Here is a 19,530-nt window from a genome sequence, read left to right as displayed (position 1 = left end):
TATAGATGACTAGAACCAGTCGTGGCATCATACGATGTGTTTCCTGGTGCCAAAAGGTGAAGGCAGGACAGATGCTTTGGGAATTAAATGAATATTCCACACTGTTTTTCTTTGCAATAGTAGGAAGGGGGTGAAGGCTGTGCTGCTAGCCATTAACAATGCAAATCCATGTGGAGACAGAAGAGAATGTTCATTCCTTCTTCTGCCGCAAATGCAGGTATTGCTGGTGCTGGGAGTTACTCCTTTACCAAAAGTAGGATGGAAACTCGTCGTCTATTTGCGCTCCTCTCTTCTCCTTCCTAACCAGTTCCCCCCCCCCATAATATGCCATTATTTCATGCACAGTCAGTTGCTTTGTGGCTATTGTGGGTTTTTTACACAGCAACAAGAAACACAACAACATAAATAAAGGAAAATGTGGTTGTGGAACCACACATTTTCACTGAGTTTGACTCGTTCAGGTTGGCTTTCTCCTTAAAGCTTTGAGATGATCAAAACCAAATTGTCCCTGTTCTGTGCAGGGACTTGAGGCCAGAGTGTCCCTGCTACAGAGCTCCTGTTTGACTTGGTATAACCACACTGCATCCCCTCTCTGCCCATTTTAGACAGTCCCCCTCTGAAGAGCTTTCCTCTGTGCTTCCTTGTTCAAAAGGTTCCCAGTTCTGGTTGGAGCCCTTAAGTAACAAAAAGAATGTCACATCAGTGTGCAGTAGTGAAGCCTTATACTGAAGAGCAAACCTGGTGGTTTTGCAGTTGGGTGACTATTAGTTAGCTCAGACAGATAATAAACATCTTGCTATCAGCAAGTCTGTAGAGTATCTGTTCTTTAAAGATAGAAGACTTGCTGATAGCAAAACTATATCAAAACTTAATGTTTTTCATGGCCCATTTAAGAAACCACTGTCCCTTCTGAGCTGATATCATTGCTAACTCTTGATTTTCTTCCTGTTTCTGTTTCCAGGGTGGTAAAGGAGGAGATCTCAGATGACAACGCAAAGCTCCCTTGCTTCAATGGAAGAGTGGTGTCCTGGGTATGTTGGTTCCTGTGTCTTTGTGTATATGTGGTTTGATACAGTGGGCACAGTGGCAGGGTAGCTGATTCCATACATCCTGGTTGTTAGAAGTGTCCTGAGTCTCAACGGAAGCAAAGGCTTACATTTTACATGAGGATTACATGTGCCTTCACTGTAAAATCAAATACAGTATTGATTGCATGCTGCTGCTCACAGTAGAGTGCATGTGTGCATGCTACTATTATGTAAGGGTAGTGCAATGTATCTTTTAAACATCAGTTTGCTTGGGAGAGTGTTCTTAAGTAATGATCCCATGTGGTTCATCACATACAGCCCCTGCTGGGTTCTGAGCAGCTGAAAACGTTGCTGATGTGAGGGCAAGGGCTGGCAGATGAATTGAGCTCAGCTTTATCATTTAATATGATCAGCTGCTTTCTGCTCTATTGACTGCTTTTAATTTTAAGGCACTCGGACTCTCTGGCAGCTGGGTAGTCCCAACAGGTTGTGAGTATTAGGCAAGTAGAGCCAGAGCTTTGGAATGCATGGGCTTAACTTCAGTCGTCTTGCACACCCAAAGGTGTGCAGAGTATTAAGCACTTACTAAGTTTTGTATGAAATTGAGGTCTTAAAAACTTGGGATAAAGTTTTCCCTTTGGTTTATACTCTTGAAAGTTACCTGTTTTGTCACTGGGAAATGCATCCAGATGGAGAAGGGACTTCTTTAGCCTTTGTGCTCTGACCTTTTGACTCAATAGCAATAGCTGACTAATAACCAGGGTGACATCCAGAGCTGTGTATTTCCATTCAGCAGTGGGTGTTAGGTATCTAAATGCCTTGGTTTGAAAATCAATGAGTGTTTCAAAGCAGTTATGCTGATAGAGACCTGTGCTGCTGGGCAGTGCTCCAGGGGAAGAAATGAACGCAACAGGGATCTGCCTACTTGCCTTCCCAAAGTGGGGAGTGATCCCTGTGTGTTGTGCTCCATGGAGGAGTAAATTGGTTGTTAAAAGAAGTGTTCATTCTCTAGGATAAAGTATCTTCATTAGAGAATGAAATAATGCTTAAATACAGAGACAAACAGCCATGGCCTTTGAGACCTGATGGTCGCTTGAATGCTGTGAGAGACAGCACAGGGCTCTTTCTTAATGAGGTTATTGGCTTATGTCAGTTCTTGTGCAGGAGCTGGACATGTGATGGGGTTCACTGCAAGCCATGGCAGAACATAGGTGCTAATGGCCACTGGTGTGGCGTGAGGCCCTTAATTCTCTGAGGAGCTGGAGATGGCTGAAGGGCTCAATGCTGCTGAATATGCTACTTTCAGGCTCTGCTTGAGCTTTGAATCTTGGTGATGGTGGGTTTGTGTTCAGCCCAAGGATAAGTGGGCTGTAGCATGGCTTTCTGATGGGATGGGGATAGATGGTACAAAAAGGGATCTCCTGTGTAATTAACAAGCTGAAGAGAGCATCCTGAAAGCTTGAGATAATAAAGGCTATAAAGATGTCACTTATGTTGCCATAGCGTGAGAGCAGCGTCTGCTTTGAAAGCAACGGGGTAGAATGAACAGTAGCTCTTATCAGAGGAGCAAATTAATCCTGAGAACCCTCTTCCTCTTTCTCAGTGTGTAACAATTGCACTGTGTTTGTTCCTCAGTGTCATTCCCTCCCTGTTTCTTCCCCTTTCTCCCGTGCTTTTGAACGGATATGAATTCAAAACCCAGGCTGATATTCAGGCTGCCTTCTGCATCCCTGAGCTGAGTCTCTTCTTCCCAATGCACTCAAGAGCATAGTGGTGTTTGTGTTTTATCTGTGTGGTCTAGTTAAAGACTGATCTTCTGCATTGGTGGTTCCGTGCTCTGTTGATTCATTCTGATCTTGTGCACAGTACTGGGGCTCTTGTGTGCAGCAAAATGTGACTCCCGTTGTTCCAACAAGCCTCAGTGTTCTTGGAGTGTAGGCAAAGCCAAATCCCTGACCCCAAACTGTTCCACATGGATAAGGATATGGATTATTTCATTCCCATTTACATCCCAGTTCTTTAACCTTTTCCTTCTTCCCCCTCCCAGCCAAAAACCTGAGGTCATTTGGTCTCAAGTTGAGAACTGAATTCTTTGCTCAGCTCCTTAAATAATAGGAAGCATGAAAATGCATCCTTTTTTTTTTTATGAAGGAGGATATAGAAGCGTAGAATCATGGAGTGGTTTGCCTTGGAAAGGACCACGAGATCATCCATTCCAACCCCTGCCAGGGGCAAGGACACCTTCCACCTTCTCTTTCCCCTTGTGCTGTGTACCTGTGCAGTTTGAGTTGGAAACCCAGTCTGCATCTTTCCATCTCGAAACACTGAAGTGGGTCACCCTTTACCTGGCAGCCACAGGCTTCTTAAAGCCTTTTAGCTTCTGACTTTCACAGGCTATGGGAGGTTGATCCTGGTCCATGGTTGGAGCAAACCCCAAACAACTGTACAGGCAACATGCAGGATAAAAGGAGGAAGCCTGATCTACCTGGCATAGATAATTCCTTGTTATTAAAATAAACATCACATTCCCAATAGGCTCTCGCAGCCCTTCCAGCAATGTGGAGTCCTGTTGTCTTTTGACAGAATTCCTCATGGAACAAAGAGCCTCATCAGGAAGTCTTTTAGTGCAATTGGGCCTTCGGGAGCAGCCCTCGTGTGGATAATGGGCTGTGCTCTGAAGCTTTGACTTGGGATTTGAGATGGCTGTGACTTTATAGGGAATAATGACTTTCAACTTGGAGATGAATGTGGCTGTTGTGAAGTTGCTGTCAAAGATACAAATGGCTTTTGGAGCTATTTCTTTAGTGGCTGTATGAGAGATACGAAGAGCTGCTGCTGCTTTCAGTAACAGCATTTACATATTGTAGTTTTCATGCTGATAGACTAATAAGTATTTAGCCAGATGAGACTGTGAGAGCAGAATGTACCAGTGTTTGCTCTTTCCCTTTCCCAGACTGGTGCTTGTTGGCTGGTGCCTTCAGCCATCCATGTTGAGCAGACTGGCTCCTGGAGCTGGCCTAATGCCTGTGAGCTGTTGAGATGTCTGTGAGCCCTGTAAAAGGCAGTTCTTGCTATGATTCATAGCATCCCAGACTGGTTTGGGTTGGAAGGGGCCTTAAAGCTCATCCAGCTCCAACCCCTGCCATGGTCAGGGACAGCTTCCACTGGAGCAGCTTGCTCCAAGCCCCTGTGTCCAACCTGGCCTTGAGCACTGCCAGGGATGGGGCAGCCACAGCTTCTCTGGGCACCCTGTGCCAGCGCCTCAGCACCCTCACAGGGAAGAACTTCTGCCTAAGAGCTCAGCTCAGCGTCCCCTTTGAGCTACGGATGTGAGGACTCACTGGAGATCAGGTGCAGTAATGGGAAGACATCAAAGCTCTTCTGGCACTGTGACAGTTCTCTGCCTTGGTGCCACTGTTAGGCTCTGACTGAGGAGCTTCAGTCTGGCCTGCGTCTGAGATTCCATCCTCTTCCAATTGCCCTTCCATCCCTTGGATTTGCTTACAGTAAGCAGAACGGGCTGATGTGAGGTTTGCTGCTGTTCCTGTGCTAGGGTTTCGCATCACAAATCCAGTTGCTAAAGTGAGCAGTGTTGACACAATGAACTGAACGCTTCTTTCTGCAGGTGAGTTCCAGGATAACTGTTCCTTAGCAGATCCCTGGCAGTGCCGGGTAGCATTCCCTATCTAATCCAGAAGGCAACAGGCACTTTTGCACCAAGAACAGGCTGCATGTTCTGCTACCGCAGCACAGAACTGCTGCTTGTGCTGTTGTGGATTGGAAGTGGCTGTGTGGGGACCACTGGGTACATCAGAAGCACTTAGGATTCCTCTCTAACATGCCAGGGCTGATGCGCTTTCTCCACTTCCTCAGCAAGATTTAGTAGGGAATGTGATGGTAGGACCTCCGTTGAGAAAACAAACAGCGTTTGGGGTGATGGAATGAACTGAATCAACACTTGCAATTAGTTCCACACTTCTTTATTAAGCTCCTCCATGTGTGCCACACAGAAGATGTCCACATTTCCCACTGAAATGCAGTGGGGTGGAACCCAGCAGCTGATTTACAGCCCCAGGCACACCCCTGAGCAGCACACACAGCACCAGCCCAGTGCAAGGGATGGATTAGAGCACTGCTGCCTGTCAAAACTGCAGGGAAGCTGGGGGGTGAAACACAATGATCAGGCTGGCTCCTGGCCAGGGAGCTGGGGTTAACACTGCTTTTCTCATGGAAAGACAGGGAGAAGGCTGGAATGTGGCAGCCCCATAGTGCGTTACCTGCTCCATTCAAAGTGATGTAATAGTGGGGCGGTTTACTCCTAGCATAGCTCGTCAAGGAAAAGGACACAAGTTATCTCAAAGCTGATGGGATACATGATGTAAATCATTACAGATCCTCCTTGTTGGAGGAAATGGGGAGCTCCTGCTAGCACAGCAAAGCAGGGAGCAGGAATGGTGTATACCCGCGTGTATAGCCACGGCAGTGACATGTGTATTGTGTCAGTAAGTGTGCACCCCCCAGAGTCATCCTCTTCTGTCAAACCCTCATCAAATCGGAGGTGTTTTGTGAGGTGCTGGAAAGAGGCAGAGCTGCTAACTCATTATGAAGCTCCAGCTGAGTCTGGAATTCCACTGTGAGCTGTTACACTGCCTTTCTGATCCTTCTGATGCTGGGGAAGAGCCAGCCTGGCATCCTGTGTAACAGCCCTACTGCATGTGCCATCTTCTACTGCACGGGTTCTCTACTAGCACAATGAATGTTTTTCTGATGCTCTTTCATGGTGTTTCTGTTCACTTGGTGAGCACCACAAGTTCTGCACTGACCACTGCGTTATCAGGGCTGTTGTGCTTATGGTTTACTACTTGAAACCTGAAAGACCTTTGTCTAGGATTAACAAGCTACTTGGAAACAGGAGATACTACCAGTATCTTATCTTGTGTTTGACTATATCTCATGTTCACTGTATCTGGTAGTGAACTGATCCAGGTTTAAAGTGGTGTATTTCCTGAATGCACCTGATGGATTAGTATGGATACTTTCTGCAGCCCTCTTCCCTTTATAATGGTAATGGTGTAGTCTGAGGCTGTTTGCGACTCTAATCCCACTGAAGATCAATAAGAAGTGGGTACCCAGTGCTTTATCCTTCAGGAAATCACAGCCCAGGGGCAGCATTCACAAAGGAGTTGCTTTGTTGCACTGGATTTTGCTTTTCAGCAGCACTCCAAGATGATCTGCAGCCTGCATCAGTATGGTGGGTTTGCCTTCATCATAGGTCCTGCATTGCTGAGGCTTCCTCCAGGAGCAGGGAAGCACTAAAGAACAAATACCCACATTTTCTAACCATCTCCCGTCAACTTCCCCACCTGAAAGAAGCTTTAATTACTGAGTTATTAGGAAAGCTCATGTTCTTTTCCCCTTTGGTGTTTCCTCTGTCACTCTTGCTTTGGTGATAAGAGTCTGAATAATGCAGCTGGCTCCATGTGGTGCTGCGGAACTGTTGTCTGCAGGCAGTTCCTTTTTGACAGTCTTGTGTGTGTGTGTGTGTGTGTGTTTGCCTTCTCACATTCATGGTGTAATGCACTCTTAGGAGTAATATACTGTATCCTCAAGGATAGGATCCCCTCCTATCCTGTCCCCTCTCCTTCTCCATCCCTTTCTTTACCAGCTACCATCTGTGTGATGCTTATGTTAGAATTAGTCCTTGATAAATGAACCAGTTATGGTTGGAGTCTCTTATATAGGGCTGGCTCTTCCACAGCTAAAAATAGAGGAAAGCCAACACGTAGTTGCCTCTTAGTGAAAGGTAATAATCTGTATAATTATTTGAGCATTTATTTAATTAAAGACCTTATAATCATATTATTTACAGAGACTTAGCTGGCTAATTGGGATTGGTAATAGCCCATACACCTTTCTCACCTCTGGGTCACTCGCTGAAGCCTAACTTCTGTTGGCAAGGGCCAGAAACCTCTTTATCCACTGTTAATTCTCTCCTCTCTATTGACAGCTGGTCCTGGCTGAAAGCTCCCACTCTGACACAGGCTCCCAGTGCACCGAGAGCCACACAGACCTTCCTCCTCCCATTGAGAGAACCGGCGGCATTGGAGACTCCCGGCCTCCCTCTTTCCAGTAAGAGCAAGTTGTCTCTATTTCATTCCATTTTAAAGCCAGAAATGCAATTCCTGCCTGTTCCTTTCCCCCATTTCTCCCTGCTGCTGCAAAGCAGCTATTTATTGGTATTGTGTGCTTGTTAGAACTGAGGAATTAAAGAGGAGATGAGCAAAACCCCAACCTGTCATTGTTACAGTGAAATCTACAGATCTCATTTGAAACCCACTGTGGAAGAATTAAGTAGAGAGGAAGCCCAAAATGCTTTTTGTGGTGTGCAGATGATAACTTCTAATTACTGTGTTATGTATAATGATGTAGTATACAGAGCCAGCACAACACTCATCTCAAAACAAAGCATTTACATAAAGAATAGTGCCTCTTCCATGTGCAGCTTGACCTGCAGATAGCCAGACTGGGAGTCATCTGATGTAATGGTAGCCTTGTCGTTTCCTGGTACGTGTGCAGAGCCAATGTATATCCTTGGAATACCTTCCTTTTCAGGGAATTTACACACAGAGAACTGATTTAAAGCAGGGCCTGGTTCTAGCTGTGATCTTGGTAGATGTTTGGAGAAGGAAACGGGGTCTTGATTTGCCTGGTGACAATGCCTGTCCGTTGCTTTCTGGGCTGTTATTGCCTGGAGGAGCCCTTAGTGTTGTGAATGAGTCTTTTACAGCTAAATGCCTTCTACGGGGGACCAGCAATCTTGGGAAACACTAACCCTGCCAAACACTTCGTCTTGCAAAGGCTTTACTGCCCTCCTGCGTTCAGCAACTGCTTTCTGCTGCCTGGGAGAGGCCTGTGAGTGCTGTCACGTGGCTGCAAATAGAAGTAGTTCTTTGTCTCCCTGACCCACACCTACATTAACAGCTGTAACATCAAGCTTCAGTCAAAACTATCATTGCATTGTCAGGTAGGCACCAGCCTGGCTTTGTGGAGCCACTCGCTGCCATCGATTGATGTGCTCAGGCTGATGGAGTTGAAGCTGTGCTCTGCTCATGCACCTGCTCTTCTCCCCAGTGTTCCAAAGACCTTGTCTGTATCCTCATGGCATCAGCAGAGCTGCAAGTGATGGGTCCTTCATTGAACACAGCAAATCTGGGACTCCTCAGGGGGTGAAGTAACTTCCACAGGTCATGCTGAGTCAGGAGCAGCCACACAGGAGGTTATGCTTTCTGGCCTGTGTTCTCATTCCTAGATAAACCACCTTCCTTCCTTCTCTCTCTTCTCCACCCCGTTTTTCTTCCTTGTTTTGAACTGCAATAGGGGATCTGCCTTGTGGGGAGATCTGCTTTAAAACTTGTTCTCCCTCAGTGCATAATAGGACATACCATGGACACAGAGGACATACCATGGACACGCAGGGCATGCCAGGCATAACTAACGACAGTTGTGAAGACTCCCAATTGAATGGCTTCACGTTTTGCTGTGGTTTATTGCTGTTGTGTTTTATGTTTTCAATCCAGAAGAGAGCCTAATGATCCCCAGGTATATTTCCATAGCACGGAAGCAGAGGATCTCACTCAGTTACTCTGCGTGAAGCCCTTTATGATGTTTTGTTGTTACAATTTCACATCAGCTCAAGGTTTAAAGATTCCGAGTGATCCAGAACTCACTGTTACCTGAAATGAGTTGTTTCTTTTGGATAAACTAAATAAGTTTAGTGCTGGCTAAATCCACGTTCACCCAAATGGGTGAGGCTGTCCCTGGTTTAGTGGTGGATGTGCACGAGAGAGTTGAGTGACCTCCAAGCTCTTTCCTACACAGCTCTTGGGAATGGGCACTGAAATTGGATTGAGTTTGATTGGCTCAGCAAGGAGAGGGGAAACGAGGATGCTATGAGGTTCCTTTGCACCCTTTGTTAGGGTATAAAGCACCTTTGGTAGGCGGGTTTACCCTAGGAAGCAGTGGCCGATTTCAGCTGTAGTCACCAGATGGTGCTGCTGAGATGCCGGAGAGCCTGGCAGGGTGACCTCAGGAAGAAGCTGTCACTCTTTCCCCTTTCAGTTGTACTGGACTGAAACAAGAAGTGACAACACTTAAATACTGGTATTTTTGTAGCTTCGTTGGGGCTTAAAATATGCAGTTAAATACTCTTGAATAACAACCTGGGTTTCTTAAATGCTGTGGTGGGCATGTCAGTGCATCTCATCAGTGTGGGTGTGTGAAGGCTTTTCAGCACCTCTGCAGCATAACACTAGACACATGTGCTTACACATACACCAGTTCTGGGACCAGCTTCCACAGAAGTCCGTGGGACCAGCTGGTAGTTGAATTCCCTATGTAAAACATGCATGGCAGTGTACTCTGGCCTTGTGGAGCTCTAGGACAAATACATTAATGACTCTGATGCTTTGGTGTAAGTATGATGTGCCATTATGCACTCTGTGTGCAGAAGTAGGACATGCCAGGCATAACTAAAAGTGAATTGGGACTCCCTTTTAAATGGGAAGAGTAAGACCAGTAGTACTCTGTAAAACAGCTCTCCTTTATAAAGGAGATCTTTCACAGCAGAGCATTTGCCCACGTCAGATCATGCAGGAGCTTTAAATCAATTTCCACTATTTAGTCCATTCAAATGAGCTGTGGCCTTTGCCAGCACTGCAAGAGGCTTTTCTTACTTCCTCCAAGGTAGCTTACTCAGTGTCAAAACAGCAGAGATACATAACACAGATTGAGCCTGAGGGAAAGACTAAATAGCTGAGCTAGTTCTGTTCAGTGGGGGGAACAAGAGCATCTCCATCTTCCCCTTTGCTCCAGCCAGCTCTGCTTTAACATGACTGGGGTTTTTCCCTCAACAGAGATCTTGAAGCAGATGGTTGCAGGTAAGTGTTCTCACATATTCAGTGTTCTGTATTGCAGCCACTGCTCGTGGTTAGCTGCCTCCACTCCTGGAACTGGAAGTGAAAGGCACTCTGGTTTATACGAACTGAGCAATGGCCCTTCCTCAGTGCTTGGAAGTGCAGGAATATGGAGCAGTCCTTGCTGTGTGTTTGGGTTCATAGCAGAACGTGGCCCTAAACCAGAGGAACAAATTCCCTGCTGCCTCTTTGAAACCTTTTGTTCTTAACTGTGGTAGTGAGAAGATGACCCTCAGAAGAGCCCTCACAGAGAAGGAATCCTTCATGGAAGAGCTCTGTCCACTGAGTTCATCATCGAGATCTTTCAGTGCCCAAAGCTCACTTGCTCATAACAGCCCTTCACTAGGCCTTACTACCTTAACACTGCTGGTGTATCTGTGTGGCTTTCACATGTTGGGAACAGGAGGAAAGGACTTGGGGTTGATTTGTGCGTTTCAGAGACGTGCACTTAACTGTTCTGAGCTTTGCTGGGACTTGTAGGACTTCAGCCTTGAAGGTCAGTGCTCTGTATGAAAAGTGGCCGTGGTGAGCTTCTGCCCTTTGGCTGCATATCCAGCTTGGGTTATTGTCAGGAAAGCAAAGCTGCTTGAGGTGAGCAAGCACTTAAGGGAAGGGAGCTGAAACTCTGGCTTTGGTATGGCTTATTATAGAAAAGGCAGTTCAATTCACAGGCTGGAGAATAGGCCCCTGATAGAGCATGTTGTCTCTTGGCATTACTAGAAGAACACACACATATGTATTTCTTGGCTCTGTGATCTTCAGGTTGACCATGGGAGGGTTTGATTGATGCACAGGAACCTGGGGTGTTTTGGAGGCTGAGATGGGTGTGAGGGTCAATAAGGTTTGTTCTTCCAACACCAGTGTTATCTGCTTGTTCCTATGTTAGGCAGATAAGCTGCAAATTTATGCTATTAAAATAGCTTTAATGGCATGAATTTGGGACTGTGCTGAAATCCCATTTCCTTTGCAGGTGTGTTAGCAGCTGAAGCTGTCTTGTAGTCAGTTGTCACCTCAGCACATGCTAAAACAATGCGTTCTCTTAGCCCATAAGTAGGCTTTTCCCTATGGAAGTTTCATGCAACAGTCTTGTGGCAGCCTTTTCAATGTCACGCTGACACTACCTGTGCTTCAGAGCATTGATCCTGACCTGTCTGTTCACCCTTCAGGTGGTTTTGGGGTGAGCAGAGCAGTGCTGCAGCAGGACTGCAGCTCCTCTGTGTCATGGGTTTGTGGCTTCAACCTGCTCACAACTGCAGCAGTTTGTATCAGAAAGAAAAGAAGAGATGACTCCAGTGTTTCTTCCTCTTTGTTCTCTGACAGCCCCAATGCTGCCAGCAGCCGGGATGGCCTGGACAATGAAACAGGAACAGAGTCAGTTATCAGCCACCGACGAGAGAGGCATCGGCGGAGAAACAGAGAAGGGCACGAGGATGGTGAGTCCTGTCCCATTTCCCCTCTTTTTCATATAGAAAGAATGATTTTGCTGGTGATCTTTCAGAGCAACCAGTGCTTCTGCATGAACGCTGCAGAGCTGTGTCTGCAATCTTGCTGTTACCAGTTGAATGGCATAGTTTGGTAATTGCTTTGAAGCTCAGTGTTTTCTAAGAGGTCTGAACAACCTACAGTAAAATGGCAGAGATTCTTTTTGCCAATATGTATTCTGTAGCATTAGAAGATGATTAGCTCGGAGAGGAATAACAACACCCAGTGCTGAGACCACTACATGGCTGGGCTGCCTCCATTGCTGAAGTTTGCTCACGTAAAGGTAGAACAGATTATCTATAGGATGTGTTCGGAGTTTGCAGTGTGGACAGTTTGAGTCTTGGTATTTTAACATTGCAAGGTCAGAGCCAAAATCCTCTGCAATAATTCCAGTTGATTCTTGTAGTGGTTTAAGTTGAACCCAGGACAGTTCTCTAGGCTTGAATCAGCAGTAGTGTTTTATGCTGGTGGAACTACAGCACATTGGCTCCGAGGATCTTCTTTTCAGGCATAAATAGACCCAAAGCACACAGGTAAATACAGAACTCCATCTCTTGCCTCTAGTCTGTACATCAAAGTAAGCCTGGTCTTTTCATTTGTTGCCAGACAGGAATTTCTAGGCTTAATGAAGAATTAATAGGTGCCACCCATTGAGTTTAAAATGGTCCAGAATATGGAGTGCTTGCACCCAGGAGATGCCATCGCAGGCTTTATTCTCCACCCACCAAAGTATTTGCCTCCAGTTAGAAAACCAGAAGTCATACATATACTGTGGGTTAGAAGCAGGGGTCTGTCTGTTCATTTAACCCTTTCCAACCTGTAACTGGCTCTGAATGAATGAAAGTTGCTCAGTGAGTGGAGCAGAGCTGCCTTTGCATGATCCTGACTTCAGATTCCTTTGGGAAGTCAGAGAAAGAGACAGACTCTTCTAATGGTGTTGTGTTAAACACTGGTTACAGGAAGAATGTGGAAAGGTGATTTGTTTTTAACACTAAACTAGTGCCAGTGCAGGTTTTACTGTGGACAAAAGAGCTGGTTGTTGAGCTGCTGGTCTGAGACCCTCGTCTGGATTGCTCATATGGAACTGTTTGAGCACAGGAGTTTCTGCCTTTTGGAAACCACAAGGCCCATTCTAGAAGACCAGGACTCAAACTAGTTCATACTTTTCCCTTCAGAGAGAAATACTCTTTCTTCTCTCAGCCTAAGCTGTGCTCAGGCAAGAACATGTCTCTCAGTAACACAAACATTACCTGCTCTCCAAACAATTTAGGCCTCCTACCCAAAACAGGCTGTGTGTATGAGCATAAGTGAGTTTTGTTAACCTGCATAAAGCAAGGACAACTGCTGGATCATTTTGGTCTCATGAAATGTATTATTTCATGCTCATAGTGTTTCTGTGGTCATAATAATACTTTATTTAAAGTCCCAAACCACCAGTGTGTTATTTTCAGTCAAAAGCATGTCTCCAAAGTGCACAGCTCAGCACTATGTCCTGAACTGCCACTGAAGAGGTTTAGAAGTGAAATACCCTCATCCTAGAGAAGGATTTTAAGGCCTTTTCAACATCACCCATTAGCAGAGCTATTGGTTTCTTGAGCCTTCATGTCTTCTTTGTCCGGAGCATAGCTGGATGTAAAATAGGGGCACAGTTACAGGGACAAGGGTGGAAGAAGGGCAGCAAGGTTGTGACACCCAGTTCACAGGTGTTTCAGGGGCATCATGAAACAGTGGTAAACCCTCCTTCCCCTGCAGAAGGAAATGCAGTTGGTGTTTGATCTTATTCTCCAGAGCCTTGCTTAAATAACACCAAAATCACAGCTCCCACAGCTCCCAGAGAGGCAGGGTGAGGGATCTTCATTGGAGCACTGCTGTACTCATCGGTTTGGTCCATAGGAATTGCTCCACGGAGTAACCAAGGCATATGTGCAGTGCAGTCAGCTCCCCAGCTGTACAGCAGCATGTACCATGTTTGTAACTGAGCTCATTCCGTTTTGATTCACTTTGGATTTGATTGAGTCATTCAGTTTTGATCTGAAGAGCGTAGGTGACAGTAAACTAACCAGACTGTGTGATGGCTGGTAATTAACAGTGTGCTACCATGGGAGGATTGTTCACAAATGCTAGCCTGTGTGCTTTGCTTCATTGTTGCAGGATTACTCATCACAGGAATACTCTTTCTGCTGAATTGCTAATGGGCAATTAGAGACATGCACACAAAAGCCATTGTGAATATTGATGGCAAACTGCAGGCAGAAGATGTGGGACACACCTGGTAATCTGACAGGGTTTTCACACCTCTTGCCATTAAAAATGCAAAAGGATTTTGCAGCAGAGAGGCTGTGATTTACTAGAGCAGGGATTCACTGTGATAACAACAGAGGCAAGGGAATTTGCAAGCTCTTCCACCCATTTCCCGTAAGTTATGCTGCCATATGCAGGGGCAGTGAATAGCTGTGGATGCTTTTGTGCTTCTATCTGCTCTGGCTTCAAAAATGTACCCACAAAGAGAATGTGATGGGTTCAGGCACATAATGAAACTCCATTCATCCATGTGTACTTGGAGGTACATGACATTCCAGGTGCAAGCACTAAGAAAATCATAAGGGAGACTGATCTGGAAAACTTAAAGTACATCTAGCATTTTCTTGGTGAGCTGTCTGCCCAAGATAGGGAGAAAAATGAGTAGGGATGTAGTTTCAAAGGAATTATCACCCTGGATCTTACTATACTTGAGAGAGAGGGGGAGCTTTGTATCTGATGTTAATGTGTCCCATGCCAGTGTCCAGAAGTCTATCTTTGGTAGCATTATACAGATGATGGCATCAAGGAACAGAAGTGATTTGGCTGGACAAATTCTGCCTAGCGTGAGTTGTCCTTGTCCATGAAGATTGGGAAGAAGGCTAGCCAGAGGGGCAGGTATCAATCCATCTGGAATTTCCTTTCCTACTGCAGATGTCCAAACACACAGCATCAGCAGAGGTGGCCTCATCAGCCATGGAATGCTCTTGAGTATGTTGTTAGCTCTTTCATCACTTAAGCACCTGCTTAACTTTAAGGAAGTGTGCTCAAATCCGAGTGATTTGGGCTAACCTCAATTATGGAGTTGAAGTATGTGCTTCATACTCAAATTGGACTCAAATGCCTAGTAGGTGCTAGGGGAAGCTGCTTCCTGGACTTTGCTCCAGGACCTGATTTACAGCTGCATGAGATCTAAGGAAAGCTTTACACTTAGGTCCTTCCTCTGCCAGAGCTTTGGTTCTTTGTGCACCAGTGTGCTACCTGTGCAAGAACACTTGTTCTGCAGGGTCCCCAGCTTCTCCTCTTACTGTATTCCTTTTCAGTAGGTTTTAATAGACTGTTCTCTGCTAATGGGAACCAGAATGGTGCATGATATCCCTTCTGCAAAGCACACCCTAATTCCCATCCGTGGATGCTCACTAAAGCTGGGGGAACAATGAAGGCTCAACAAGCAGAGATGGGATTTTGCTCTGGGGAATTGCCTAAATTTAAATCCCCTGTATTATTCTCCTACTTAAAGCAAGAGGTTTCACACCAGGAGTGCAAGTGGAGAAGGACTGCTGTTACATTCTCATTGAGGTTAATAAAGTGAACTAGCTGAGAAAGATGAGCCCCGTGAAGGCAGCATGAGCAAAGTTACCTTCTCTGTGTGTGTGTGTATATATTATATATAAAGTACAATGATTTATACTGTGGAAGCTGCATATGCAGAGAAATGATTGGGGGGGTTTCTTGGCTTGGTTTCTTTTTGGAGAGGCTTTGTATCCAAAGATGCTTTTGTATGAATTGGGGGATTTGTCTTTTCCTGATCAACTTTCACACCAATTATGAGCAAATCTCTCCCTGGCATTAGCTTCCTATAAAACCAGTCTGAAAGAGCTGAGCTGTCGGAATGATGGAGCTGCACCACAAAAGTCCTCATTGCTTTGTGAGGTTGGCAAAGTCCTATGAAGTGAGCGTGGAGTGAGGATCTTGATTAGAAAGGTGGGAGGTCTGCTTGGCACATGTTCCTAGGACCCTTGCTGTGGGGAACAAAGCTCCCACATCAGTATCCCAAGGAGGAGTGGGGAAGGGGGCTGTGGAGGCTCTAATTAGGGATGTAATTAAGGGACAGCTTTTCTTTGGCATTGGAAGATGTTTTATAGCTACTGGTTGGATTCTGACAAGCCTGCAGATGTCAAGTGTCGGCAGCGGTGTTTCAACACTGAGTGTGCTGTGGGGTGAACGTCACTGTTGTGCAGGCAGCTGAAAAATGCTGGATAATGACCCGTGTTTTGAGAAGCTTTTAATGTGCACACACTTGTAGATCCCTGAATGTTAGGGAAGAGGAGTTGTTGCCAGCTTCCAGTCCTTGCTGTGGGATGTGTATGCCAAGGACTGAACAAAAAGGGCTGGGACTGCAAAACGATTGCAATGGGAGCGCTAGTGGTGATGGCTGAAAATACAGTTCTCTGCAGTTACTGCTCCTTATAGACTCTGTCATGTATGAACAACTGTGAGGTGGTTGGTGAGAGCCTGGAGGTTTGAAGTGACCAGGTGGCTGTGCATGGGATGCTGGCAGCGTGCAGCCGTGTGCCAGTGAGAGCAGGAGCTTTGTTACTGGTTGTCAACTGAAACAGAAAGAGGGGAGATTTAGATGAGATAGTAGGAACCCTGTGGCAGGGGGTTGGAACTGGATGAGCTTAAAGGTCCCTTCAACCCAAACCATTCTGTGATGCTTCTGTGACCTGTTTGTCCTATGGCAGTGTCTAGAAGCCTCTCCAGTAGCACTGCAGTGTGATCAGAGAGGCTGCTTAAGGGCTCCTCAGAACTTCAAACACAAATCAGGATATAGGGGTACAGCACATGGGTGGGTATGAGCATAAAGCAGGAGTGGACAGTGTCATACTCATCATCCTTCCCTATTCACGTAGTGGGGACTCTGGCCCCTGCACCCAACAGCGAGTGCACAGATGGGGTTTTCAGTACCGTGTTTCCTGTTAATAACCAGGAAAGGCTTTTTGCACTGGTGGGGATTGGAAGCTCTGTTGTTGTCTCTGTTAACTGGGAGCGTGGCTCTGACTTCTTCCCTCGATGCTCTCACCTTTGTTCTCGGCAGTGTCACGGAACCCTCTTTACAGCTTCCCTGAGCAGATGCTGCTCTGCTCTCTTCCACTCTCAAGGCTTATTTGATTTAGCACTTTGATGTGCTTTTGTCCCTCAGGCAGGGCCTACTCTGCTGTTGATAAAAGTCAAGGAGGACATGTTTTACCCTCCTAGGCTATGCTTTATTCTAATCTCTGTGACACATTGAAAGGCTTTTGTCAGATACCCTCAGTGAACTCTGTCATCCTCTAACGAAGAAACAGGAAGAGGGGTCGGCAGGCAGAAAGTCCCTGGTTATTAGTGCAGCAGGCAATGAATCAGAGCAGAGAATGGTTCTTGTTTAGACCAAGGACTTGCATACCTGGGAGTGTTTTATGAATAAACCCCTTACAATCATGGTTTGTTGAAGTACTCACTCCATTATAATGGGTCCTGATCCCTAACCCCCAAAATAATGTTGCTAAAACTAAGGAAAAAAAGCTTAGAAAAAAGGATTTTAATTGGGTAGAGAGAAGGCAAAACTTTATGGATTTAAATGTGCACCTTAAGTACACAGGAAACCTTCCCTGTGTCTTCAAGGTTACCTAGTGCTGTTTGGGAAGTATAAAACGTTGCTCAGATTGAAGTGGTTTGCATCTGAGAAGCAGATTTAGTTCCGACAGGACACATGGAGTTGAACCCAGTTGTTTCTGTTTAAAGTTGAACAGAGAAGATGTAGCTGTAAGAAGGGAAGGGAAAAATGTAAACAGGAGGTGTTATCAGTATAGAGAGCTCTTCTCATCCAGTGCGGAAGCCAGCTGTGTTTTAGTTGGAATATCCAGAAATATGGATGTTGATCTCAACTATCAGTGCCTCTTCACATCTGCAAAGTGAGACTAAAAGCCCTTCACATCTGTTCACCCATTCCGGTTCCAGCTGAATCCAGCTGTGCACTGGCTTTTGGAGAGCTCAAAGAAGAATTCATTTCCATTCTTGGTTTATATTGACTGATAGAAGAAAAGCCATAAATTGAAGGTTTTGATTTATGTATGTAGGCCAACACATTGCTGATCAGAAGCCTTTAAATATATATCTTTGTACAAAAAATGTATGTAATTCTAACGACATAATTATGGTAGTATGTTTAATTAAGTCTCTATAGAAAAGTTCAGAGTTAAAGAGGAAAAGGGAGGCATTTAGATCTGGGTTTCCCTTCGTTGGGGTCTTCCCTTTGCATCTCTGTAGCGGGACCGAATTTGGTTGCTTGGATGCACCAAGCAGACAAGAGTGTAGAAGCTGACGCCGTGTTTCGAAAGGCGCAGGCGTAAGGTCCTGTTCCATTCCCCTCTGTAAATCCATCAGCAATGGTTTGGGCGTTGCTTTGGCTCTTTGGAACGGGCTCGAAAGGTGCCAGGGAGTTTCTGCTGATGTGGTATTTGGACCCAGCAGCAGCATTCAGGTACAGGCAGGGAGAACATGGGTCAGGCTGAGCCACGGCAGACAGGCAGACAGACCATAGTCACTGCTGCCGTGCTCCAGCTTGCCCCTGCCTTTTGCTTTTGTTCTATTCATAGTTGTGAAGGATCCAAGGACTGTGTGAAATACCATATAAACTTGTGTCTTGTCTTCTCAGCAGTGTATGACACCCGCTGCTGTGATCTGATTTCCCTGGCAGTGCTTTACATGCGAGAATTCGCTTTCCTTCCCCATTAGATGCAACGGGACAAAGTTTTATTCACTTGAGGATCAAAAGGGTTTCTGTGAGGCTGAAGCTGACCACGGTGCAGGGAGGGACAAGGTGAACATCATTTGGCATTAGGACGGTGAACTCTGCCAGGAGCAAAGGTACATGGCCAACATGCTGCTCCCTGTGAAGCATTAAACTTCATAGAGACGTGCTATAAACCACATTTATACCAAAGCAATCCATAATAACCAAGGCAAGCCTCTGAGTCGGGTGACCAAACTGACCTGGGTCAAGTTCATATTGACTTTTTGAAGAGCTCAGGTCAAAAGCTTGACCAAATGTGGTAAATCTATGTTAAATTTAGCATTTGAGGTGCTAAGTTAGCATCTGTGGTAACACCACATGAGAATGCTGAGACCATTGTAATATTAAACCTGGCTGCTGTTAATGACGCTAAAAGCAAACACTCATTTAGGCGAAGCATCATCATCTTAATCCCTTGGGCTTGTGAGGAGCAACTCAGGAAACGCTAATGGAAAATTCCCAGGGAAATAAGGAGTTGGAAAAGGTTTATGGCACCATTGTAATACCGCTTGGAAGGATTACCTTTGTACATGTCCTGTCTTAACAAATTAATGCCATATTGCATTTGGTGTGTGCTTCTCCCAAAGACCCAGGGGTTTTATTCTTGGGTGAGAAATTCCTTCAATTCTGGCTCCAAAAAAGTGGAATTTAATGGCTGTAAACCCAGGTATTTGGATCTCACATCCATTTCTATAATACGTTAAGAGATAATTTAATAGAAACCCCAAATCAGTATAATCTCTACTAGTCCGACTCCATTCTAAAAGGTCATTATACAAGTTTGAAAGGTCTCTTTATGTGTGGTTTATTGGGCTAAAGAGAGCCATGTCCTATTACCGGATCCCATTAAAATGTGGCTATAAAATGCTTGGCTTTTGAGAACTGATCCATGGAAGAGGGTGCCTTTTACCCAGCGGATATGGTTACAAAGTGTGCCATTGAAATGGCCCAGTCAATGCAGTGATTTTTGTTCTGTTTCCCTAGTCCTTCAAGATGCTCGTGAGATGCGCTGCCTCTTGGGCACAGGCTTCCATGGGACTACATCCCGGAGGAAAAGCATGCTAAAATATATGTTTTTCATAGGCTTTGAGTCTTCAGGAATGCAATTTTCCAGTGTTCCAGCAGGAGCCCTGAACCTCCTTAAGTGGGCATGGAGCGGGCAGGAGAATGATCACTCCCACGTTGTTGAAGTGTT

General features: G+C 45.5%; 1 protein-coding gene across 3 annotated transcripts in view; it reads left to right on the top strand.

Annotated features, from left to right (window-relative positions):
• The window catches only part of DVL1 (dishevelled segment polarity protein 1), a 68,099-nt gene that overhangs the window by 26,109 nt on the left and 22,460 nt on the right, over window positions 1-19,530 (top strand). For all 3 annotated transcript variants that reach the window (XM_061351492.1, XM_061351491.1, XM_061351493.1), the window contains exons 2-4: window positions 962-1,031; window positions 7,036-7,157; window positions 11,321-11,433. In XM_061351492.1, the coding sequence (XP_061207476.1) occupies window positions 962-1,031; window positions 7,036-7,157; window positions 11,321-11,433 (305 nt within the window). The remainder of the gene's footprint in view (window positions 1-961; window positions 1,032-7,035; window positions 7,158-11,320; window positions 11,434-19,530) is intronic.

Source organism: Neopsephotus bourkii, unplaced genomic scaffold, assembly GCF_033783945.1.
Source record: "Neopsephotus bourkii isolate Nb327-2 ecotype Australia unplaced genomic scaffold, CSIRO-AGI_Nbou_v1 NB_593, whole genome shotgun sequence".
In the NCBI taxonomy this organism is placed as follows: domain Eukaryota; kingdom Metazoa; phylum Chordata; class Aves; order Psittaciformes; family Psittacidae; genus Neopsephotus; species Neopsephotus bourkii.
This window is presented reverse-complemented; position numbering and strand designations above follow the sequence as displayed.